Source organism: Egretta garzetta, unplaced genomic scaffold, assembly GCF_000687185.1.
Source record: "Egretta garzetta isolate BGI_Z169 unplaced genomic scaffold, ASM68718v1 scaffold424, whole genome shotgun sequence".
Taxonomy (NCBI): domain Eukaryota; kingdom Metazoa; phylum Chordata; class Aves; order Pelecaniformes; family Ardeidae; genus Egretta; species Egretta garzetta.
The window spans coordinates 701,483-727,081 of NW_009259489.1; the positions used below are offsets into that span (position 1 = coordinate 701,483).

A 25,599-nucleotide genomic window follows, 5' to 3' on the forward strand; every position below is an offset into this window, starting at 1 on the left:
CTTCCGCAGGGGGCTTGAGGGGCTACGGTGATGGGCCTGCCAGAGGCGGGGGTCCCTTTCTGACAGCAAACAACGCCTCCGGGCGGTTTGCCGGGGCCTGTGTGGTGTCATCCGCTTCTGAGGTGAGCTCTGCACAGGTGGTCGCGCTGCTGTCTTTGCCACTCGGTTCCTGTACAAGGCTGTAGCTGTTGCCGAGTCAGCCAGCGAGAGGTGGGAAGTCTGTGCTGATGTAATAGATGGCGTTGCATGCATATATGGCTGCTCGGAGGTTAGTGAGAGCTCTGTGACAAACCGTAAGTGTTGAAGCAAACAGTCATGCAGTTACGTGGCAGATTAAAGCATGACAGACGACCAGTCTAGTTTGCCTTTTACACGCTGGTTAAAGTTTTTGAAGGGGTTGCAGTTGTGTTTTGTTTGTATTTTGTCTTGATTCCCAGAATGGATTGCTTATTTTTTATAGTGTCCTGGAAATTCTTGATTGAAAAGAAAGGCAAGCAGGAGATTGATAGGATCTATAAAGCATCCCTTTTGACCCACCATTTTGAAATTTAATAAAATAATGTTAATGGTAAGCTTCAGCTTTGTATTTAACATTGTCTTGCTAATTTCAAGCTGTGAGTTAATGTATCTACACAAATATTTTAAAGACAATTGGAAATAGGACCTGATCATATGCACTGAGTTTATTTTTTTTTTTTTACACCACTCAGTAATGCAGAATCAGTGTATGAAATCTTCATCAATAATTTCTAGAAATGTCAACTGCATAGCAAAGAAACGCCATGCACTTCAGGCAGGTTAAATAAACATGAAGATCACCAGTAAGGCATCCTGTATTTCATAGCAGTTAATGAGAAAACATTATCTAATAACAGATATTATGGATAATTACTTTTCCTAATCAAATGAATGCTTTTTTCGCTAATTGATTTAGGTGAAGCCATTTTGCACTTAGTAGTTTGGCTTAGAAATTTGAAAAATAATACCCGAAGAAAGATTTTGAAATCTTTCTAGCTCTACTAACAATTTGATAATTGCCTAGACAGTAATTCCAACTGTCAGAATTTAGGAGTTGTATTACTAGTTTTAGGACTGGTAGGACTCTATGTAGTCATGTAGTAAGTACTAATTCTGATTTTCCTGAAATAGTGTAGTATTCAAAATTATCTGTATTTTCATAGGATATTGCTATGCTGGTTTTTCTTTTTACGTTGTTTCAAAATCTTTGGCACTGAGATACTCCTCTGGCTACATCTTATTTTAGTTTTCCTGATTCAAAGATACCTTCTATTCAGCTGAGGAAAAACTATAAAACCACTTTGGAACAGTTTGGCAAGAACATAAATTTACAAAACAGTAGGTAGATTGTATTACACAGGGAAGACAAAGTATAATGTTGACTTTAAAAGGAGTGGTTTTTTGTGGTGTGTGTTTGGTTTTTTTTTTCATAAAGCTTTCTGTCAGGAAATTAAATATTTGTTCATAAGGAAGGGGTTCCTCAGTGATTTTCCCCATTTGGTTCCATGAGCCATGAAAATCCTCCCACACCTTCATTGTGGAAGGATAAAGAAAAATAGATTGGTGCTGTTGGTGTTTATATGATTGAGATTGGCATTGGTAGGAAACCAAGATGATTCTGGTATCTTCAGGAACACTAAGCAGATAGATTTGCCCTCTCTGTTACTTTCTCCATTGAATGACAGCTTCATTTTTGATGTCCAAGCAAAAGAAATAATATTAGAAAGACTGTCTTCCCAGAAGCCTGATGGGTGAATTGTTACTTTTTAAGGCAACATGAAGGGATTTTTTATATCCACTTTGAAGTGACAATGTGTAGAGCCCTCAATCCTCCATGGAAATCTTTATAGTGCTAGGTCTGTACATGTAAATACTGAACTACAGATAGTCTCTGTTAGCCAGGCTGCTATTTAAGCATCTTCTGAACTTTACGGTACAGTTACATAGTTAACATTCATCAGAGTTTTACAAGCTGTTGATTTTTTGTAATGAGAAAAGCAAGGTCGCGGTACTAACGTATTTAAGAGAGAATTTTATGGCATTTCATTTCTATGCTATAAAACATAAGCAAACATCCGTGATGAACTTGTCTGAAGGTACAGCACAGAGCAAATAGACTAGGATGCAAGTCTTTGTAACAGGCATGTACTGAACATCCATGTTCTTAGGTGAAAGAGGAGTGTGAGAGTTTCTGTCGAATGTTTGTTAGCCATTGAAAGCATGATGAAATGCATAGTAACCCGGGAATTAGTTATGGGTACAAGAGAACAGTCACAGAGTACTGCATGTGAGAAGGACTTGTGCTTGAGTTCGGAATGTGATTAACTTGAATCACTGAAGAGTATTGAGCAGAAACTAGGGAAGACAGTCAGAGCAAGATAGTATGTCAGTTCCTGCTGTTGAATTTGGGCATTACCAACAATGGTTAGTTGGTAATTTATGTAGTTAAAATAAAGTTAATGTTTTTGATAGGAAGAGTAAATAGAAAGAAGTAACCGAATTTAGTGAGTGTACCCAGGTGGTAAAACCAAGAAGTTGGAGTCAAAGTGGTATCAAAATTGTGTCACAGGAGGATACTAAGAGATGTTATGAGAGTGGTGGAGATGTACTGGTAAGATCTTGAAGAAACAAGGGAGATGTGTTTTTTGTTTTGTTTTTAAAAAAAAAAAAGGTTGAGAAGGCAGGAGCAGATCATATTGTATTTCAAAAGATTAGAAATAAATGTGGCTTACATGGAAAGTCAAAAGGTGAAGGTTAGTTTCCTTACTCATCTGTTAATTAATGGGTTTGTATTTTCTTTTTCTGGGGGATGACTCGCAGAAATTTATAAAGCTCTATCTTTTTTTCCCCAGAGTGTCATACTTGCTTATATGAAATACTCTTTTTTTGCAGGTTTGCTAAGTATAGAAAAACAAGCTTGAAAATGTTGTCCAGACTCTTTCGAATGCATGGCCTTTTTGTAGCCTCTCATCCATGGGAAGTCATTGTGGGAACAGTGACTCTTACCATCTGTATGATGTCCATGAAGATGTTCACTGGGAATGATAAGATCTGTGGCTGGAATTATGAGTGCCCTAAACTTGAGGAAGTAAGGATTGAAATTTGTTATAGTACTTACTATTAATCAGTAGATCCAGGGTTTTCTGTAGAATAAGATCAGGTTGTGATGTATCGGGAAGAAAGTAGCTATGCAGAAAACTTCTTTATTGCCTTCTTTTCCTATTGTGGATATTAAAGCTGTATGCAAGCAGTAATGTGCTACAGAAAGTTTTCACTAAATGTAATTTTCAGTTGCACAGTATCTAGTGAACAAGGATTTTATATTAATATATTGTTTGCAATATTTTAATTTTTTAAGACAGGCTAGCAGTGATAATTTATTCTAAAACTTTGTTTTTAGTGCAGCTTCACAATGGACTTTTTTATTACTGAAACTTAAAACAAGTTACTACTTAATGTAAAAGCTAACTAAATTGCTTTGTATTTCAAACAGGATGTTCTGAGCAGTGACATCATCATCCTGACAATCACGCGCTGTATTGCAATCCTTTATATATATTTCCAGTTTCAGAACCTAAGGCAGCTTGGGTCAAAATACATTTTAGGTACTGTATCTGAATTTTGTATTTGCTGCATGCATTTTCATTTTTTTTTAATATAAATTGGCAATAAATATTAGAATGTTAGTACTTATGTACAGAACAGGTTTATTTTAATTACTTACTACATAGCAGTATAAATGTTCTGCATCATGACAGTGCAATTTTTTTTAAGTGATATTATGTAGGATTGGAAATTTAATTCCTGAAATAATTGTTTATTGTGTGAAACACTTAAGAATATAGAGCTGTTTAAGCTGGTTGTCATTTTGGCTGGTAATGAATGAGAAGATTTATGGCTTTTGCAGTACAAATTTTAGATTTAAGTATCTGTATAGAAATAGCATCTATTTCAGTTTGTATCTGCTGTTAATGCACCTGAGAGATGAGAATTGTCATTTGTTTGCTTCAGGATTGATCTAAAGTTACAGTTTTTCTTTTTTTTTTTTTTTTTTTTTTCCCCCCCCCCAAATATATAAAACAAAAATTTCCAATTTTCTTTTTTTTTTTTTTTTAAAGGTATTGCTGGCCTCTTCACAATCTTCTCAAGTTTTGTTTTTAGTACAGTGGTAATTCACTTCTTGGATAAAGAACTGACAGGTTTAAAGTAAGTAATGAATTGTTATTCTGGATTTCTTGCTTGATTTTTTTTTTTTTTTTTTTTTTTTTCCCCTGCACAATGAACCTTGAATTTTAACATACTCTTTTTTTTTTTTCAGTGAAGCTTTACCATTTTTCCTGCTGCTGATTGATCTGTCAAGAGCGAGTGCATTAGCCAAATTTGCACTCAGTTCCAACTCACAGGTCAGGGGGTTGGTGGTTTGTTGGTTGGTTTTTTGGTTTTTTGAGTTGGTTTTTTTTTTTTTTCTTGCACTAGAGCTTTTGAATTCAATGTTCAAAGATGAACATTATCCCATGGCAGGGGGGTTCAACTAGATGATCTTTAAGGTCCCTTCCAAGTAAAATTCTATGATTCTATGAATGATCCAGGTAGGGAGACATACAGGTGAATAATGTATTATAAGAAGGATCAGATTTTATCCAGATTCTGTGTTCTCTTGTCTTCAGTCCAGATCAGTGTTCAAGTGAATAATAACTCTGTAAAATTAATGTGCATAATCATGTGAGCTAATTGTACATATGAGTACTTTATAGGTTCAGAACTTCAAACTAGCAATGCTGATAGCTCTGTTAAGGAGGCTAGATTCCTAGACCAAAGTCTTCCCTAGAACAGTTATCAACAGATTATATACTGTACATGAGCCCTATAAATTGAGAGGTGTCTGATGTTAAAATGCTGATACTGGAAAAAAAGCATGTTTCTAGACAAAATCTTAGCAGAACAAACATAGCATGTGTGTAGACAGAAACATTCATGCTCTAATGCAATTAGCCCAGCAGGAAGGGCTGGTAGGACATCTTGCTTGTTGTACATTGTAATGTTTTGTTCCTAATATTCTAAGTTCTGAAATAAAAGTTCTATTTAGTGAAATCAGTTTATACCTACAAAATACCGTACATGGTAACTTAGCATGCTAATTGTGACAAAATATTGTCTATTAAATTTTAATATATATTAGACTATAATGCACATTCTCTATATATGTAATATTATTGTAGTGTGTTGTGTATTATTTTACAATAATTGAGAATACAGATTTTTTTAAGGAATTTTCAAGAAAGTATTTCACAAATAGGTTTTCCTCGCAGCTTCTCTCCCGCTCCCCCCAAAACCACCACCACCAAAAAAACCAGCAACAGACCCTCTAGAGTTGGCCATGCCTGGCTTCTGGAGGAAATCCCTTTCTCCCACCAGGGGAAAGCTTTAGTGTCTGTTCTGTCAGCTAGTCTAGAGAGTTAAATAATAAAATAATAAAAGTTAGGGTACAGATATGTGGTTGCAAGAACTTTTGAAATGCCGTGACATTAAGTGGCTTCTATTTTATTTCTTAAAGTGTGGAAGTCCTGTTCTTCTGAATGTACTGTAATGAGTTTGTGCTCATCAGTGTTGTAGCAGCTTAGAATATTGCTGAGCAAAAGGGAGAGAAATTAATCAAAATTAAATAATTGTGTAAATAAAGACTGTCGAAGTATAATAACTTAGAGGAAATAAAGCAGTTTAAGAATGTATTCTCTCATAATAGTTCATTTTCAGTATAAGTTTTGTAAGGCCTTATCACCATAATACTACTCAATTTACTAATAATGTACTAATGTTATGTGTACTTCCTTAATTTTATTTTTGTCTTTATGTTAATGTACAGACATTTTTCTTTTTAGGATGAAGTAAGAGAAAATATTTCACGTGGAATGGCAATTTTAGGCCCTACGTTTACACTGGATGCACTTGTGGAGTGTCTTGTGATCGGTGTTGGTACTATGTCAGGTGGGCAATACAGTCTAAGGGTCTAAATCATTAAAAAAGAGTATTTGAAGACGTTGGGATATTGAGAGTTTCAAATAATCAATGTAACCCATGAGAGTGGAGTGACTTATGTAGCTATTTATTTACCTTCCTAATTAGACTATATTACTATTTCCTGCAGATACGAATAATATGTACATGTTGAAGAGAAGTTTGAAATACAGATAACAGCTTTCCTTGAGCATTGTGCAGTAGGAATGGACTTCTGTGCAGCTGCTTTCATTGAACTAAGATCTTCTATCATGCCTGTTAACATCTTAAAGTGGCTGCTAAACTTTTCTCTTGGGCATTCTTAAAAATGAGTTAAACTTTCAGTACATGCACATCTATTTCATATTCTTGCAAAAATTGAGTATTTCTAAAAATTAGTCCACGTGAGAAAAGTTACTCTAATTCAATTAAAAATAACCAATCTCTTACTGGTCCCCCGCGCCCCCCCCCCCCTTTTTGATCTTCGTCAGTTCTGTGTGCAGTAGCAGTTGTATTTCCTTAAAAAGGGAACAGTTAAATGTAATAAGTAAAGGATCTTCATGTGAAATAACTGATTTATTTGTAAAATAAATCAAAGTTCCATAGTTAAGACTAAAGTGGGTTTTTGTTTGCTTATTTGTTTCTGTGTGGTGTTTTTTTGTGGTTTTTTTTTTTTAAACTGTTTTGCATACCTTAAAGGCATCTTTCAGAGCACTTTTCAAATTGTTTTGGACCTTTTAGGGGTATTGTGTATTAATCAGCTGTTTTCTTGTTTACATCTAGGAAAAAACCCCCTCATTTTCATATAGCATAGAGTGGATTTTTTAAAATTATTTATACTGTTAGCTCTTCAATCTTTACTAAGGCAGTTCTGTAATGCATGTGTGACATGGCTAACTGACTTTTTCTGGATACCAGGCCTGTGAAAGAGTAGGTGGGGTATTACTTACTGCCTGAATGCTTGACTGGCCATCTTCCAGAAAGGATTTCAATACATAATGTCTGCTAATTGTTCTTTGCTTAGATAAGGGAAGAGTTTCAAGCTTTCAGTGTGAAGCTTTAAAATCTTGATGAACTGTAATTATTTATTTAGATTACACTTTAAAAGTTTTCTGTAAATACCATACCATAAATATTGTGCTTAGAATAAGCTAATACACAGTGACTAGGGCTTAAGATGCTTGTTTTTCATTAATCTAGACAGTTCCCTCTACAATCTTCAGTGTCAGTTTAATGGTTTCTGTCTTACTGCTGCAACACTTCTTCAAGTATATAGAAAGGTCATTGCATATTCAAATGTAAAAAATATCTTCTTTTTTTATGTAGGTGTACGACAGCTTGAAATTATGTGCTGCTTTGGCTGCATGTCTGTTCTTGCCAACTACTTTGTCTTCATGACCTTCTTTCCAGCTTGTGTGTCCTTGGTATTGGAGGTAAGAACAACTTCAGGACAACATCAAGCTTAGTATTCAGACCCTGTGCTGCTTGTAGGCTATACATTTCTTCCCAGAGTTATAAGCCAGCGTGTTTGTCTTCCTTTTGAAGTGAACAGAGGGAAGGCACAAGAAGAGCTATGGTGGTTCAGGTGATAACAGTAACTTGTTAATGCCACTGTAGATGAGTCACACTCAATAGTTTGAGTTCTGATCTAAAGCTGAGTAAACGTATTATTGTGTATTATTGGCTGTCTGGGGTTTTTCACTATTTAAAGTCTAACATAGGCTAAACACTAGATTGTAGGCTAACTCTTTTGTTGATAATTTCTTAATGATCAAATAAAAATAGTCTTGAAGCTCACTTGTTGGTTCTTCGATATGTACTAAATAGGGCCTATTTTTAAATTTTGTTATTTTTGCAGCTTTCTCGAGAGAGTCGTGAAGGGCGCCCTATATGGCAGCTTAGCCATTTTGCTCGTGTTCTGGAAGAAGAAGAAAATAAACCAAATCCTGTAACACAGAGGGTCAAAATGATTATGGTTTGTGGCTCTTTTTTCATCTATGGTTATGCCATCAATGCTGTGTCCTGGTGCAATGAATCAAGCTTTTTGTTTTACGTAGACTTGTATTTTGCATCCCATTAGTCTCATTTACCGTGGTAATTTTTAATAACATCCCCTGTTTCTACACCTACAGTCTTCCTGCATATGCCATTTCTGTGCCAAACACTCAGCTTTTCATGTGTACCAATTAGCTACCTCTTACCTCTACAGTACCCCCCTCAGTTTCCTTTGCTTATTACTTGAGCAAGAGTAAAGATGTGGTGGGACAGGCTCAAAGCTATGAGCGTTACAATAGGCCAAAAAAAAAGGTGCTGATGAGAGGTGTGGAAAATCAGCCTTTAGCTTTAGACTTTCGAGGCATAGCAAACTAAAAAAATGCCCAAACCCCAAACAAACAGAAAATGTTTAATCTAAGTACGTTAGATACCTAGTTACAGTTGAAAAATTAGTATTTGTTTTGTGTTTTTAATACAGTCACTGGGTTTGGTTCTTGTTCACGCCCACAGTCGTTGGATAGCAGAACCGGCTGCTCAAAACAGTACTGTGGAAAACTCGGTGGGGTTGGATGAAAATGCACCAAAGAGAATCGAACCTAACGTCTCATTATGGCAGTTCTACCTTTCTCGGTAGGTGACTTCACCAAAGAGAAGCATGTTCCTTAATTCAGGTGTATTCTCCAGTGCTGCCAAGCTATGGTCCTAGGGTACAACACTTGTAAACTTGCAGATCTGAGCGCTATAGGATCTCTTGGAATCAGGGATGACATTTCCGAAGAAGTATTTCAATATTATGCCGTTTGTCCAGTCTCCTTGAAGTAATGAAGAACATGATTGGGAGCCGGCTATCCTGTATGCATCAGAACACTGTCTTTTCCCACTAGCACTGACACCTTTCTGAGCACACTGGAAAATAGATTTTCTGACTGCAGTAGAGTACTTGTTTATGCAGAGCTTCTGACCATTCCCACACAAGTGCAAAAAGCATTAAGGCCATGTCACTATTGCTTCTTCAGTTCCACTGAAGTTGCACTTGTGGTTCCATACTACTTCTGAAAACAGAACACTTGGCATACTTGAATGTCCCAGTAGAAAATGTCTTTTGACTGCAATTTCTGCAACTGTATAAATTATGATTAAAATCTTCCCTTTCTAAAGCAAAGGGATGTCAGAATGCTGTTATAAACAATAAATTGTATATACTGTGTATTTACTTTTTGATTTGTCTGTTCTAGAATGGCCAGTATGGATATTGAACAAGTAATCACTCTTGGATTAGCCCTTCTGCTTGCCGTCAAATATATTTTCTTTGAGCAAGCGGAGACTGAATCAACGCTTTCGCTGAAGAATCCCATAACATCTCCAGTGATGGTCCAGAAAAAGGTCCCCGAGAATTGTTGCAGGAAGCAATCTGGACTTCTGAAAAACAATCAGAAATGTAACACAGTAGAAGAAGCTTTAGTTCCCAAAGATGGAAATGGTAATTTTTAGCATTTTAAAGTCTGAACCTATTCCTGAATATTTTGAACGAGTAGTGAAATCTGTGTTAAGATGTTGTATTTGAAATCGGAACTTAAGAATTTTGTAAACCAAAGTACATTTTAATTGTCTTTATGCAGCCGAAGTCATAAAACCTGTATTAGCAGAGTCATCAACCAAGGCTACATTTGTAGTTGGCCGTTGCAACCCTGTGGAAACCTCTTCATTTCTTAATGGAAGAGAGGAAGAAATTGATTTACCTAAAGAACCACGGTCCATTGAAGAATGTGTTTGTATACTTGGAAATGCAGAGGTACGGAGAAATAACTTCCTTTATTTTTTAACCTTTACTGCAACATCTGATTTAAAAATTCTTACAGTTCGTTTTCCAGCTTTTAAATGATCCTATTGATTGTAACGTCATTCTTCGGAAAATTATATGGCTTTTGTAACTTGGGCAAGGGGTCACAACTAAAACAAAACCCTTTTATAAGTCACTTCTCCAGTCATTTGGGGCAGCGGTGGTGGCAGGGAGCAGCTTCATTATTCATGACATGCCAAGTCATTGAAGCTTCATTGTCTATAGGTATAAGTGGGTGTCTGAGTAAAAAGTTCTTGATCATATCCTGGCCTACTATAAAACCTGACATTGGCAGTTGGTTCTTTTAGATGTACTGTGATAATGCCAAAAGTGAAGTTGTTACCCTTTTTTGTTTGGAAACATTCATTTGGATTTTCACCAAGAGAATCTGTACTTTCTCTCCCCACCCTTTACATTTCCAGAAAGGAGCAAAATTCCTTACTGATGCTGAGGTTATAAACTTGGTTAACGCTAAGCATATTCCTGCATACAAACTTGAAACCCTGATGGAGACTCAGGAGCGAGGTGTGTCCATTCGCAGACAGATGTTATCTAAGAAACTCCCTGAACCTTCATCTTTGCAGTATCTTCCTTATAGGAATTATAATTATTCTTTGGTAAGTAAAAGGCAGACAAGCAACACTCAGTGTAAAACCATTTTCCAAATTAAATACATGCTCAAAGTGATATATATGAATTAACAATGACTTTGGTCAAAACTGATGTAGAAGGGGGGGGGTGGTGGAAAAAGGCAAACATCAGGCACTACTTTTTTATTGCTCTTGATGGTTTTAAATGTAGGGAGGTGGGTAAATCTTGTATCTTATCGCAGAAATATTTCCTACCAAAGTATGCACCTGCCTTATCTCAGAAATACAGAATTTACTAATACTGAGCCCAAGTCCAGCTGAATGGTATATGTTAACTTGAGCTCAGGTTAACACGGAAGTTTATTTAAAACTCATTTCACAGTATTAGTGGGTTTTTTTAATAGTGATTAAGACATAATGAGATTAAATGTGTCTGCCAAATACTAGATTTGAACAGTATTAGCTGTTGATAGCTGTAGCTGTTAGATTTTTTGAGGTGGGAATTGGTTGCTTTATGGGTAGGGTTTTTTGCTAAGATGCCTTGTTGTAGCCACAGGCATAGTATGTAACACGCTGTACCATACCACTGTAGTGTAACCTTAATGATACCTTTTGTGTTATTTTTGGAAGGTTATGGGAGCTTGCTGTGAAAATGTGATTGGATATATGCCTATTCCTGTAGGCGTAGCAGGACCGCTACTTTTGGATAACAAAGAGTTTCAGGTGCCAATGGCAACAACAGAGGGATGCCTTGTAGCAAGCACAAACAGAGGATGTAGAGCAATATGCGTAAGTATATTTGTCTAACTTGAAAAACTTTCTATGTTACAAGACATATTTGGGGTGATGTAAGGCATGTCTTTGACTTCTTAAAAGTGAAAATTCACTTCCAGTAATCTTTCTTTGTTTCCCTTCTGCTTTGGTTTTTAGCTTGGTGGAGGAGCCAGTAGCCGCATTCTGGCAGATGGGATGACTCGAGGACCTGTTGTAAGGCTGCCCACTGCTTGTCGGGCTGCAGAAGTGAAAGTTTGGCTTGAAAGCCCCGAAGGCTTTAAAATAATGAAGGAAGCTTTTGACAGCACAAGTAGGTTAGTACAATAGCTATTCCAGCCTTATTTCCTGACATAAAACTTTTATGGATGGTAAAAAGCTCCTAATTGTGTTGGGGTTTTTTTGGCGTACTGCAATACAGGAAATTACATCTTTATTTTGGCTATCCCACATAGTGTGAATCTAAGAGAATAAAAGTCACTCTGGCTGTGTACCAAAGCTAGTAATAAATGCTTTCCAATGGTAAGTGGTAAACAGCTGTATCTTAGCAACAAATACATTCACATTGCATATTACTTAATACGTTATTTGTTTTGTCTAAGCATTTAAAAACAAACATAAAAGCTTATTTGGATTTTCAGCAGTTACTATGGAAAAAGTAATTCAAAGTTTGGAATCTAGCCTTTCAGGTGATATTACTGAAGTTAATAATTAATTTGTGAGGTTCCAAAGAATACAGGATAAACTGATGCCAGAACCAAAATGCTAAAACATGTAAAACAGTATTAACAACAGAAACTCTATTTCAAGCCCTAGAGTTTTTTTCTAAGACTTATGATTGCCTGCTTTCTTTAGGAAGATTCAGAGAGAGATTTCCTTATCAGTTTGTTTCTTGCCAATCTTACAAGTGTCAGCCAAGGACATGTGTGTTTCGGCCAGAATCAACTCGCACCGCTGTTTAAATGCAGCATTACCTGGTTTCTGTTTTACTTGTGGAGCTTGCACTGTTGTTAAGATAGCATGGGTTTTGCCTTGCTGTAAAACTGACATAAGAATTTCCAAAGGCTTCATTTTTAGTTTATATCTGGTAGTCAGATGTTTTAAGGAATACAAATGAATTAAATTAATGTTAGCACTTCAGGATATTTTATTTCATGAAGTCCAGGGACAGAAAACATAAAAAGGCAGTGAAGACTTTTTACAGTGCATGTTTGTAAAGTCTTTATTCGAGAGAACTATGTGCATGGTAGCTGAAGGTTTTTTCCTGCACTGGAGGAACACAGTGTAGTTAACAGCGCTATCTGCAATGATTTACTGTCATTTTGCCACTTAAACCTAATTTAATATTTTCCCTTGAGAATTGTTAGTAATGGTTAAATTTTCTTGCAGGTTTGCCCGCCTACAGAAATTTCTCATCAGTTTGGCTGGTCGTAACCTTTATATCCGTTTTCATTCTGGAACAGGGGATGCAATGGGAATGAATATGATTTCAAAAGTAAGGACCAGTCTCCTTAAGTCTCTTTAATACACGTGTATTTCTTTTAAAAACAAGTAAATTATAGCCTACCAATCTGTGACTATGTGGCACGTGAAGACAGGAAGGTAAGAGGCAGGGCTGTTTGCAGTGCTATAAAGTAATAAGTGTTTGACCTTGTCAAGTGTAAACAAGAATAGGATGAGAACAGTGAAAGAAAAAAGTAACTTTGTATTTGAATTTCTTTTATTATTATTTAAAGTATTCTTGATAGTATGGAAGCTAAGCTGGTCGCTCTGTTGCTTTGGGCCAAAGACTTTATCCAGCAGTAATTAATCAGTTACTGTGTTTATCGCTTCCTTGTAAATAAAGCATTAGGAATCTGGAGAATAGAAGCAGAGGGGTGTTCCCTAGGTTGGTTGGTTTGTTTGTATTTTTACACAAATGTGGAAGAACCCGAGACATGACCCATAGACTGGGTGGGGATGCCTTGTGCTATTTGAGATTAACACTGAGTGCCTATTCCATATAAAATTTAAGTCTATCAGAACTGTTACATAAGTGGGTCTGGTCATAGACAGATACTAAACACAGCAGACCTCTTGTCTGATTTCCTAGTGTGGAGAAGCTCTTTCCACTACATCCAAAATGAATTCATTTTATGCCTGTAGTGTTTGACTTGGTTCATGTTGTCTCTTCAGTATGGTAAGCATATGCCCGTTCACCTAGAATGTATCCAGAGAGTCCATACGTACTGGGAAGAACCAGTTATTCTCCATATAATTCCCCAAGTGGTTAGAAAAAAGATAGTGATAATTGGGTTGGGTTTTTTTTCCTGATTCAGATTCCGTCCTGAAATTACATTCTTTTCTTCAGCTGTAATTGATGATCTGATAGACTTAATCTAATCTTGCTGTTCCGCTGTCCTTGAGTAGCTTGTTTCGCAACCATGATGATACACTCTTCTAACAGGGTACTGAAAAAGCACTGGCAAGGTTGAATGAAGAGTTTCCTGATCTCCAGGTTATAGCTATTAGCGGTAACTATTGCACAGACAAAAAACCTGCTGCTATAAACTGGATAGAAGGAAGGGGGAAGTCTGTTGTCTGCGAAGCAGTCATTCCAGCCAAAGTTGTTAGAGAAGTAAGTGTCTGCTTTCTTTTGCTCATTCATAAGAATGCATGTTTTACAAAACTGATACCTGTCTTACATCATAAATATTAACTGTAAGTTGTTCCAGGTAGGGAGGATAATTCCTACATGTATTTTTGCACACTGCTGTAGGATCAGGTATTTTTTCCTTTTGTTGTCACTTCTGACATAATGTGCATCTATTTAATGATGCATTTCTATTGAAAGCATTAGGGTTTTCACTTTTTACCTTTGAAAACTTATGCCACAGTTTGACAGATTTTTACACACGGGGTTTTGCCTCTCATTAAACCCAGTCATTTTGATCATTGCACTTGTCGTCTTGCACAAACCTGGCATTCTCTTAAAAGTTTATATGCCTCCTGCTACAACGAAAACAGATCATCAGGTGCTTCACGTAATTCTAAAACTGCCTTAGCATCTTGCATGACAAGGGTAACCTTTATAACCAGTGCCAGTCCCAGCCCCTGGCAGACTTGTCCTGCATCTTAAGAGCTATCTTAGATTCTCTTCCACCTGAACTGAGAAGACTGCCTATGTGATTCAGACCAAATCCATTGCCTCTTATCTGGTTGCCAACGCTGGCCATGAGAGACAATAATATCCAGGGAGGTATTTACTACACCATCCTCAGCGTAGTCTTCCATCAGCCTGTTCAAGACTTTCTGAATTGGTGCTTTTCTTATTTGATGGATTTTTTTGTTTGTTTGTTTTCCCCCAGTAATTTGTCCAGTCCCTTTTGTGAAACTAAGTAAACTTCCGGCACTCGTATTCTGGGCAGAATTCCACAGTGCAGCTACACTTTGTGCAAGAACGATCTCCTTGCTGTCAATTCCATTTGATGGTGCCCTAGTTTTGTACTTGCAGAGATACTAAAAACTTTTATCTTCACTCTACCAATCAAGATTTTATAGCTCTAACACAGCCCTTCCACCTTCCTAGCTATTCTCATATTCAGACTGAAAAGTGCTGTTTTCTCTGTAAAGAATGAGTAAAAAGACTATTTTAGCATGACTGTGAACGTCCTTGTCTCCAGATCTTTTTCAGTTCTAAAATTTTGGGTACAGAGTTGGACACAGTATTCAAAGTGTGTGTGCAGGCTGGATTTATAGGCTGACGTAACTTACATCTTTTGTGTTTGCTTCCTAGTAGTTTCCTAATTTTCAAATTCGTTGCATTTTTACAGCTGATTCAGTGGCAGTATCTATTAAAACCGAAAGATTTCATTCCAGAGTAGTAGTGGGGAGCCAGTCCTTTGGTAATGGGCATGGATAGCTTTTAGGTAAATTTGAGATACTTTTCCCCAACTCCCACCTATGTACATGACTACATTTACTTACATTGACCTCTAATACATAAACTTCATATTTTTTGTCAGTGTTGTAGACTTTGTGTGGATCTGTTAGTTGTTATTCCTGCTACACTGGAATATCTTAAATTTTGCTCACAGCAGCATTGGTTTTTTTTTTTTTGTTCTCTTTGATCATTTTTATACTAGATTCAGTGTAAATCTCCTCTTTGGAAGTTTGAAAATACAGTCAGTATAGTATAAATATGCCACTTAATTTGAGATTACTGTGCACAATGTTTATTTACCAATGCAGCACAGTGTTGTGTTTGAATTCCTCAGTTTAGCTCCATACTCTTATGCAGGGCAAAAACTGGGGAGGGTTTAGTGTCTGGACCAATTTGGGAGGAATGTTGCTGTCATGTCAAGGTGAATTAATGGGATGTTTCTGCCAAGTTGATTTTGCTTCATTCTGAAGACAAATGAGAATTTGAAGCGCAGAAGGCAGCTGGTGAGCTTTTCTTACAGGCCTGTGCAAGTCCAAACCCTTTGTACTGACTTTTCTGTGTTACTTGGGCAGTGCAGCCTGTATCTGCAAGGGCTCCTTTTGAACAAAAATAAAAGTAGGCATCTAGGACAACAATGGAGTGAAATTCCATATGGAAGCAAACAAGGGGGGAAGACTTACTAACCATAAATAGAGTGTTCCTACTCCTGCCTAAGGAATGGTGTAGTAAAAGCATGTCGCTTTGTCTAGGTATTGAAGACAACTACAGAAGATATAGTTGAAGTCAATATAAACAAAAATTTGGTGGGTTCTGCGATGGCTGGTAGCATAGGTGGCTACAATGCACATGCAGCAAACATTGTGACGGCTATCTACATTGCCTGTGGCCAGGTAAGTTTGTTTTACACCACTGCAAATTTTCTTTATTTCAGTAACTGTTTATCAAAAACTTAGCTGAGCGTTTTGGTTTTGTGTTTTGTTTCTCCTTCCTGATCTGAAGGATGCTGCACAGAACGTGGGCAGCTCTAATTGTATCACTTTGATGGAGCGCACTGGTTCCACCAATGAAGACCTGTACATCAGCTGCACAATGCCTTCTATAGAAATAGGAACTGTTGGCGGAGGCACCAACTTGCTCCCACAGCAGGCCTGTTTGCAGGTATAAATCAGAAAATTTAAAGCAACTTGGCTTCTTAAAGCAAAGCCTGCTTTCATGCTGTGTATACTGTGTTTGGGTAATGTTGTGGGAATGGGGCCTCTTGAAACTTGGTGGGTTTGATGTGAAAATTTTACAATTGTCTAATGAACTTTTTTCAAGTAACTCGTTACTGAAGCTTAACATACTTAAAGAGAATTAAAGCTAGTTGACTGGATATAATTTGGAAAGGCTTACTTTAATACTAGGTTTAGCATAAATTTACTGAAATTTTATAGCATAATAATGCATATTTTTCTCTCTAGATGTTAGGGGTTCAAGGTGCAAGCCAAGAGAACCCTGGTGAAAATGCCCGTCAGCTTGCTAAAATTGTTTGTGCTACAGTGATGGCAGGGGAATTGTCATTAATGGCAGCTCTTGCAGCTGGGCATCTAGTCAAAAGCCACATGATCCACAACAGGTAAGAAATGGAAAAACTCTTGTCTTTCTCTGCTGTTTTGCCCTTCTTCCAAGTACACAAGATTAAGTAATAATTACATTCATAACTACAATATATAATAGCAATGTAACATTTATAATATCTAATGTAGTTATCTTACTGTTTTTATTAGGTCGAAAATAAATCTACAAGATCTTCAAGGAACATGCACTAAGAAGGCAGCTTGAACACTAAGAATGGCTTTGAAATGAAGCAATTCTAGCAACTGACCAGGTGTGCAGGGGGAAAAAAGAACCAAACTGTGAAGTTTAGAATAAAAGTCATCTTCAACTCAATGATGTCATGTAAGATGATAAACTGAGAGATGAGCGGACTTGTGTGAGACTACTTATGCCTTTGACTTTCTTCAGTGGTTAGAGATGACTTCATGAAAGAAGTCTGGTCAGGCATCTTGAACATGGCTTTGGAATTCTTATTCTTACACATTATTTTCTAAAGGGTCAGTCTTTTATGTTGTTAACAGGTTGAGATTATTTTGGCTAGTGAGCTCCTGGTAACTGTTAAGCTGAAAAGTGATGTTATGTACTTTGTACATGGAAAAAAAAAAATTGGTCTAAGCTTGGCTTGAATGCACTGGTCTCTGCCATCTTTATTTTCTGGTTAGACAAGCACGTTTTTTACAGTAACAACAAGTTCCACGAGCTCCCAATTTTATTGTTGCTCACACATAAAACTTAGATCTTAGGCTATGAGACAATTTTACTGAATCATAGAAGTTTTATAGAAACCTCTGTGTATAGATAGTAGCTAATTTGCTTGCTGCTTCAACTAAGCAGCATTCAATGTTCTAACCCCATAATTTAGGTTATTCCTTAAAGCAGACTTGTGACCTATAAAGTTCTGATCTGTTAAATATAATCTGTACTGAAGTAGGGAAAAACGGTGTCTTCAACTGTTTTGTTATTTTGTTCAGGTAGAAAAAAATAGATTTTGAAACTAGTCACTCCAAAGCCAGTTACGTGTGAGGCAGGCTAGCAATTTAAGCAAATGCAGTTTCTCAAACTTTTTTTGATAGAGTGCATTCAAACAACAGGAGTCAAGAACAGATGTTTACACTTCTTTTAAAAGATGTGTCTTTTAAAGTATGGTGTGTTTGTATATTCCCAATTATTTTAAGTGTTTGACACTTCTTCCCCAGGAACAGCTGTTTATCCATTGCTTAAGCTGAGCTAAAACAAAGCCAGAAAATCACATTGTTCTTCAACACCAGGTTTTTTTGATGTTTTAATTCCTTTTAAACTTTCTTTTTGAGGGGGCAATATTTATTTTAAGAAGTCATCTTACCTTTTTTTCAATGAAGAGTACTAATTAAGGGAATTCAGTGAAATCACACGTTAATGCCACAAGCAGTTTTTGTATTAAAATACTGTACTTGGACCAGTGAAGCAGTCTCAGGTGTTCTTAGCGTAATACAGAAAACCCAGGTGTATTCTGATTTGGTTCACCTTTGGGAATATTGCTAAATGCATCACCTTGCCTAGTTAATCGGAGGAGCAAAATTGTTAATGTGTTTGATGGGTTGGTTTGGTTTGGGTGTTTTTGTTTGTGTTTTTCCTGGGGGGGGGAATCGGTGGATTGGACTGGGTTTCTTGCCAGGAACGCAGCAGCATTCCTCAAGGGGTGACTAGCAGAGGTGCTCTTCTAATGTGCAAATTTGATATAAATCACGATGGGCTGTTTTGTAGTACATCAACACATTAATATAATTGTAATGAGCTCATAACGCTGATGTGCAAGCATGAAGACATACTACATGCTAGATATGTTATGATAGCATGTAAATATCATGAATATTTATCTTCCTGCAGTATTGTTGCTAGTATCTACCATTTTATTTAAAGAAAGTTGGAACTACTTTGTTTCTATGTTCATTTGGTGATCTTATTTAAAGTAACACTGTTCTGGCAATAAATGGTGGTTCAGTGTTCATCTTGGTGGATTTAACTGACATTCTGTCTTGCAGAATTAACATTTTGTATTATTACTAAATTGTGTACATTTTGGTACAGAATTACTTTTTCAGTTTCAGTAAAACAATGCAAAACACATTGGCTTAATTGTGGTGTTTTAAGTCTTACTTCATGACTTAATGACGCACCTTAGTAGACAACACAAAACAAGAGAGTTAGGGGAAATGCAACTGCGTAAACGCAGCAGGGCTGTGACACCAGAACTTCTCAGCCTTGTTTGCAGAAGCCCATACTCATTTATTCACCTCGAAGCTGAATTACACAGTTTGCCCAAGTTGGGGGGGGGGGGGGGGCTCAATCGTGGCAGCATTAGTGATACTTCATGCTGGGTGTATTTGGGCATCTCTCCTATCTTCCAGAAAACTGTTGAATTACACTTGTAGCAGTTTCTCACATGTCCACCAAAACCAAAGTTTCAGAGGTGCTCTTTAATCTGTTAACTTGCTCCCTGAATTTTAAACACTGCTTTCACCAGGAAAATGTAATGTTGTCAAAATACACAGTACCGTATGTTCCTGTGAGACAGGTTAAGCTGTAAAAGAACCCTTCGGTACCCCATCAAGAACTATCTGAAATTCGTACCAGAGCTATTAATATCACGGTGCATGTTCACAGCAACATGGTTATGTTTTTAGTCAGTACGCGGCTATGTGCCCTGGGAACATCCAGAATTTTCCCCCACCCCCTCTCTTCCTCGCCTGTAGCCCGGTGCCCATGTTTGGTGTTGGTAGTGTCCGTCAGTCTGTAATCGAACACACAATGCACTCTGCATTCTTCCTCGGTCGCCTCGGAACTACAGGTTTTATACCAGAAGGAGAAGTCATTCATACCTATTAGAACGTTCAGGGAACGGAAGGGTTTCTTGTTCCCTGTGTACACACTGAAAACTTTGCGTAGCAAGATTGCTTCAGTACAAGACACAGTCCTGTACCATTTCAGTCCTTGGCAAAACCAAACCAGCTGTCTGTAATCAGGTTTCTGGAGCTGCCACAGCTTAAATGCTATACTACTACAATTTATAGAGTTTTCCAAATAGTTTAAAACCCTAGAAAAAAATAAAACCAGTAAAAAATAGTGTATTTGACCCTGGTAGCTAGTTTGCCTAGATTTTTTTTAATCTTTACCTAGATTACCTTTATTTGTGTCCTGAATCTACTTTACACCCCCCTCTACACACCAGTCCCCTTCCTGTCCCACCTGACACGAACGTTTTGTCACTGTGAGGCTTGGCAGCTCCGCAGCTCCGCCGTCTCTTTCTACACAACCGTGTCCCACTTTGATTTCTCTCAGCCAGCGTCAGAGGTTACTGCGAAGCGTGCCTTAGCCAATCCTCCCGGCAGGATAGCGGCTTCTGCTCACGCAGCGCAGGGCTGCAAACTGCGTTTGGGCTGTGTGGCACCGGAAACCTGTAGCAGACAGACGCTACGCACAGGCGTTGCTGGGCAGGCACACCGGTTCCCAGAAAAGACCACGGCTGAGACCCCTGCTTGCTTTCTCACAGGAATGTTCAAGTGTATCTGGGCCCCGGGGGGTGTGTCTGTGCACAGCAATGCTGGCATGATTTTCATCCTTGGCGATTTTCACCCTGCTCGTAAGGTGAACGTGGCTCTGAGGAAAGCTGTGGTAGATGGCCCCCCCTCCCATTCCTTTCAGCTGCCTTTTGAGGCGGAGTCAGAGCTCTTACTGCTCACAGTGCTTTTAAGATAATCATCTCCATCTCTTGGGACATGGCTTACTGTTTTTGAGTTTGTGGGCTCTTCCCTCTCTCCCTTTGGCTTTGGTTAGGGAAGGTTTACACTGCACAACGACACCTGCTGGAACAAGGAGACGATGGTTTGGGATTCAGGCGGTGTCCGAGTAACAGCAACAGTTTCTCTACTCCACAGATCCTCTCCGTTGCCCGCGGGGAAGCTCATATTCCCAGCAGACGTGTCCTGCCTCACAGGCAAGGCAGCTGCAGTGCAGTAGCACTGACAGTTCTGTACCTGGTCTTCCTGCCTGGAGATCACTGCTGGCCCCAGGCTCACCTTGGTGTACCAGCCTCCGGGAGCAGGCCTGCCTCTGAAGCTAACCTTACCTCTACAGCGCTCGAGGGCTTTGGCAGTCTGCCACATGATGCAAAATCACCTAGGGTCCCATCTTCACCACTGGTTTATGTTCAGCCCGCTTCTTAACCTGCCCAGGGGGACACTGGGGGCTTTAGCCCCAGCTTTTGGAGGTTCTTCCTGATTACAGAACTCAGCAGCATTCCCACTAGGACTCAGGCTAGCTAGAAAAACGTGGCGGGTTGACCCACCTGCTTGCTCACCCCCACCCCAGCAGGATGGGGGAAAGAATTGGAAGGGTAAAAGCGAGAAAACTCATGGCCCGAGGTAATGACTGTTTAATAGGTAAAATGAAGCTGCACACGCAAAGCAAAATAAGGAAATTATTCACTACTTCCCACTGGCCGGTGGAGCCTCAGCACACTAACAGTCACTTGGGAAGACAAATGCCACAACCACGAACGTTCCCCCTTTCTCATTCTTTCCCTGAGCTCTTAGTGCTGGGCCCAGTGCCATATGGTGTGGAATATCCCCTTGGTCAGTCGGGGTCAGCTGTCCTGGCTGTGTCCGCTCCCAACCTCTCGCCCACCCCAAGCCTACTCACTTGTGAGGGGCATGGGGGAGAAAGAAGGACAAAAAGAAGACCTTGACGCTCGCAAACACTGCTCAGCAATAGCCAAAACACTGGTGTGTTAGCAACGCTGTTAGTCACAAAACCAAAACACAACCCCATACAGCCTTCTGTGAAGACAATTAAGTCCATCCCAGCCAGAAAATCTACATCTTGGCACCAGTACCTGCTGAGATCCACAGCAGCCAAATAGAGACCAGCTCTTAGAATCACAGAATGGTTAAGGTCGGAAGGAACCTTTATAGATCACCTAGTCCAACCCTCCTGCTGTGGGCAGGGACACCTTCCACTAGATCAGGTTGCTCAAAGCCCCATCCAACCTGAGCTTGAAGATTTCCAATGATGGGGCATCCACAACTTCACTGGGAAACTTGTTCCAGTGCCTCACCACCCTTATCATAAAGAATTTCTTCCTTACCTACTTCATTCTTCTGGAGAAAAGTTGTACAAGGCCAGTCCATTTTCATAAGCTAGAACACGAGGATGAAAGGGTCCCAGTGACCAGTCTTTCCCAGGACCACTGGGTGAAAGACCAGACTCAGGCAAGCCCATCAAGCTCAGAGCAAGACTGGTCACATAGGCGTGTAGCTTCTCGCTTTCCACCTAGTACCACAGCACGGTTTGCCACATTGCTTCCCACTTCCCACCCTGTAATGAAGCGCTGGTCTCCAAGCACAAATGGACGGCAATCCTACAGTACGTGCATGCCACAGGCTGCATCATCATCAATCCACAATATCTCAGACCAGTGGTCTTCCAAGGAGGCAGTCACCATGTAAAGTTGCCCTGAAAATCTTACTTCACCCTCCAAACAAAAGGGCAATGTCGCTACCTTCTTTTGCCCGGCACTGATTGCTCAATCAATGTTTTGCCCATAGCCCACACCCAATCAAGCCTGCTTGATACACTCACTGTGCATGGGTATAACCATGCTGCCAAGGACAAAAAAAAGGTCCTTAAAACAAGTCAAGTGCTAGTGTAGCAGTACATAAAGCAGTCCAGCCCATTCCCCTTCTTTTATATGTGAGAGCTGACTCAGTTTAACTACACCAAACCAGTTAATATTTGTTCAACTTTTCCAAATATTGGCTCTAAAAGAATGCTTCATTAGTGAAAAAAAATGGGCAGGTCTATCAGGCACACAGAGAGGAGAGACACCACTGTTGGCAGTTTCTGGCTAAACAGAACTGCATTTTTTCAGGAATAATCTTGGCTTTCCCATGTGAAAATTGTTTCTGGGTAGATAACTCTGAAGAGTTGGACACTCACTAGGAAATGCTCTCACAGCAACTTCTTTTAGTATTTAATGAAGCACCCCAAAATGGTCATTTAAAATCCAGGGGGCACAGTCATGTAGCACAGAAAAATACACGCATCTTCAGTTTTTGCTTTGGTTAATACAAATTTAGGAACAAGGCCAAGTCTAGAAGCCACCAGGCTGTCCAACTCATTGAACTGTCTTCACTTGAAAAGCTTTCCAGCTTTGCAAGGCAGAGAGGAATATATCATGTGAGGCTGGTAATAAGTCATCAGTTACCTGATGTTTGTTGTCTTCTCTCTCTGTGTCTTTGTGCCGTAAGCTTATGTAGTCGCTTTATTTAAGATAGACCCCCAGCTCCTGACACATCTATCCTTGTGGCGACATAGCTAAGAACAACCCAACATCCTCAAGTTACCTGTTAAGACAGATAAATCACTTAGTAAGTAATCCTAGCCTTGAAATCCTGTTAACAACTTTTAAAAATGCAAATTATAAAATGAACTTCTTATAGAAATTGCCTCTACATAATTGAATTGAGCAATTAATTTCAACAACGTTACACATAGACTTGTGGGGTAGGCGGCTTCTCACCACTAATTCACCACCAGTGAATTTAGAGTGCTGTACACTTAGTCTGAAAGCAATTTTGACTGATGAAGGTGACAAAGCGGGGATTCAGACCCAAAGCCTGTGAGACGAGTGAGAAAAACATCGAGTTTCAGTAACAAGGAAGAAAAGAACTTCACACCCCCTTTGTACCTAACTGACCCTCCCTACCATTTGTGCTATTTCAATGCGTGAATGTGGCCGGATCGAATGCTTCACCAGAAGTCCTCCACAGAGGAGGAGCTCCTGCAGGGAGGACTCTGCCCTGTGCACTTGAAATGTGATACAGAGCTGAGATAAAGGCCTGGCCCTGCACGGGCATCCTGTTCCCCTGGCACAGCCAGGTATATAAGAAGGATTTTAAAGGGTGTTCAACAGACCTTAGGTAGGTGGCTGGGAACAACGTGCTTACCCTCCATTTCTATCTCTGTTTCTCTCCAGCTCCTCCATCTGTCTGACCAACTGCCTTTTGCATCTGCTGTGCCTTACCTTCAACAAGTGCAGAAAAAGGTTTTTTCTAAGATACCTTTAAGGTATGGATGTGCGCTGTAAAGCCTGCAAGCCCAAAGTGACAAGCAGCTCAGCAGCTGCCGGATTGTGTCATCGCTGTCTGTTACACGACTGATGAGGGGATTTGGAGATGTTCTCGGGGTGTGTGTAAGCCACTTTTGCTCACCCGTTTTGTCCAGTCCTACCAGGGGTTTGCCCAGTTTTGGGGTAACATACATTTTCTGCATCGCACTATTGCATAGCTCCTCAGACCAGGGGCCAGAACTACGTGAGGCAGCTGCAGCTGAGGAATTTGAAAGAACCTGCATTTCAAAACAGAAAAGTAGACTTCCTCTTAGCTTTTTTTTTCAGGCATTTGCAGTAACGTTACTATGCACCTCAGTAAGGCGGAAGAGATAACCTCTATCACCACAGAAAGAAGCGAACCTCAGAAACTATCCCTTGCAAAACACCGAAGTGCATTTTTGACTCATTTCTACTTTTCCTAGTTGCCTTTCTCAATATGCATTCTTTCATTCTAACTGTATTATGAGCACATTAACTAAAGCTGATCTGTAGACATGAGGAAACCTATTTTTTGCTATCAGAAGCGTGAGAAAGCTTTTAAACCGTTGCTCCAACCTTCCGTTGACTATTTTCTTCCTTTATTTCAATACAGGCCTCTCATCCGCCGTCGGGGAACTACGTACAATGCGCAAGCACCGTGGTGGCTATCTGGGGCGTGGTTCCAGCTTCAGCAACAGCCAGGTCCCCCCCGGATTGCAGTGTGCCCTTGAGGCCACCCCGGTTCAACCACACGGCTGTACCCCAACAACTTACTGCTGTGCGGGGAGGGATGCTTACGCCCTTTCTCTGATACGCACCGGGCGTTTCTGCTACTTTTTGAAAACGGAGGCCCTTCCACCTGGAAACAAAGGGTGCAAAACCCACAACGTCCGGATGATATGATATGATATGATATGATATGATATGATGAGCGTTTCTGGATGAGAAAGCTGCCAGGCTGGATTTCTGCCCTTCCAAACCAGGGTGTCGCTCCCCTTTCACCCCCGACAAACTCTTCCTTACCCAAGCCGCCGCCCCTGGTGCCGCAAAACCAGCCCCCGGCACCTCCGCCCCCAGCCTCTTTGCGCTGCGCCGTGCATCGCACCTTCTCCTAGCTCCGCCGACCGACGCGGACCGACGGACGGGCAGCAGGGGACAAACGGCCACGCTTCTGACGGAGATGGTGTCACCGAAATCGGGAAGAATAAACCTCGTAACACCAATGTAGTGTTAAAAGGCAGGCATTCTTTATTTACGACGTCAGATGCACAGGGGATCACTCCACCTAACGTGCATACCTGGCACCTGTCTCAGTCAGGTTATATTGATCAAATACATGCATATTCATTACATTCATACATAATCAATAACATCCTCTCTAATGATTGGTGTAAATTCTCTCGCTTCCTATGTAAATTACTGCGCAGACTCTGTTGTTCACTTCTATTGTTCTCTTTTGAGTAGGTGGTATCATTTGGGTAGGTGGTCAATGAGTCGGTGGTCTCGATCTCCCCCTGCCGGAATTACCTCTCACCTACTGGGCTCCCTATCTTGGTAGTCCTAGCCAACTTTCTTGGTCCATTGCACGGAATTACCCTTCATCTTCTTCCCCTGACAGGTGCACATTGTCTACAGCTTCAGCTACATTAAGAATGACCTTAAAACTACAGACCATATACTGTTCTCATTGTCCTGAACTTAGTGTTCAGTTGGGTAGGGCTGTACAGAAGAGAACACAGCAGCATTC

At 39.6% G+C, this 25,599-nt stretch overlaps 1 protein-coding gene across 4 annotated transcripts; it reads left to right on the forward strand.

Moving 5' to 3' along the window:
* The first annotated feature begins 6 nt into the window (after window positions 1-6).
* Window positions 7-17,320, forward strand: HMGCR (3-hydroxy-3-methylglutaryl-CoA reductase). 4 transcript variants are annotated; one of them, XM_009637234.2, is made up of 20 exons: window positions 7-568; window positions 2,911-3,106; window positions 3,512-3,623; window positions 4,137-4,224; window positions 4,337-4,421; window positions 5,898-6,003; window positions 7,339-7,445; window positions 7,871-7,987; window positions 8,486-8,637; window positions 9,243-9,487; window positions 9,627-9,799; window positions 10,270-10,464; window positions 11,068-11,226; window positions 11,368-11,525; window positions 12,598-12,703; window positions 13,655-13,825; window positions 15,880-16,020; window positions 16,130-16,288; window positions 16,591-16,745; window positions 16,897-17,320. In XM_009637234.2, exons 2-20 carry the CDS (start codon window positions 2,942-2,944, stop codon window positions 16,949-16,951), a joined length of 2,649 nt encoding a protein of 882 aa, XP_009635529.1. In that variant the 5' UTR covers window positions 7-568; window positions 2,911-2,941; the 3' UTR covers window positions 16,952-17,320. The 4 variants fall into 4 exon arrangements, with proteins under 4 accessions (XP_009635529.1, XP_035748693.1, XP_035748694.1 ...); XM_035892800.1 differs by having other exon boundaries at window positions 7-268; XM_035892801.1 differs by having other exon boundaries at window positions 7-122.
* The last annotated feature ends 8,279 nt before the right edge of the window (window positions 17,321-25,599 follow it).

Coding starts and splice junctions, on each gene's coding strand:
- HMGCR (XM_035892800.1), top strand. CDS start 237: ATGGCGTTGCATGCATATATGGCTGCTCGGAG. Junction 269..2,910: donor GCATATATGGCTGCTCGGAG/GTTAGTGAGAGC, acceptor CTTTTTTTGCAG/GTTTGCTAAGTATAGAAAAA. Junction 11,227..11,367: donor GAGGATGTAGAGCAATATGC/GTAAGTATATTT, acceptor TTTGGTTTTTAG/CTTGGTGGAGGAGCCAGTAG.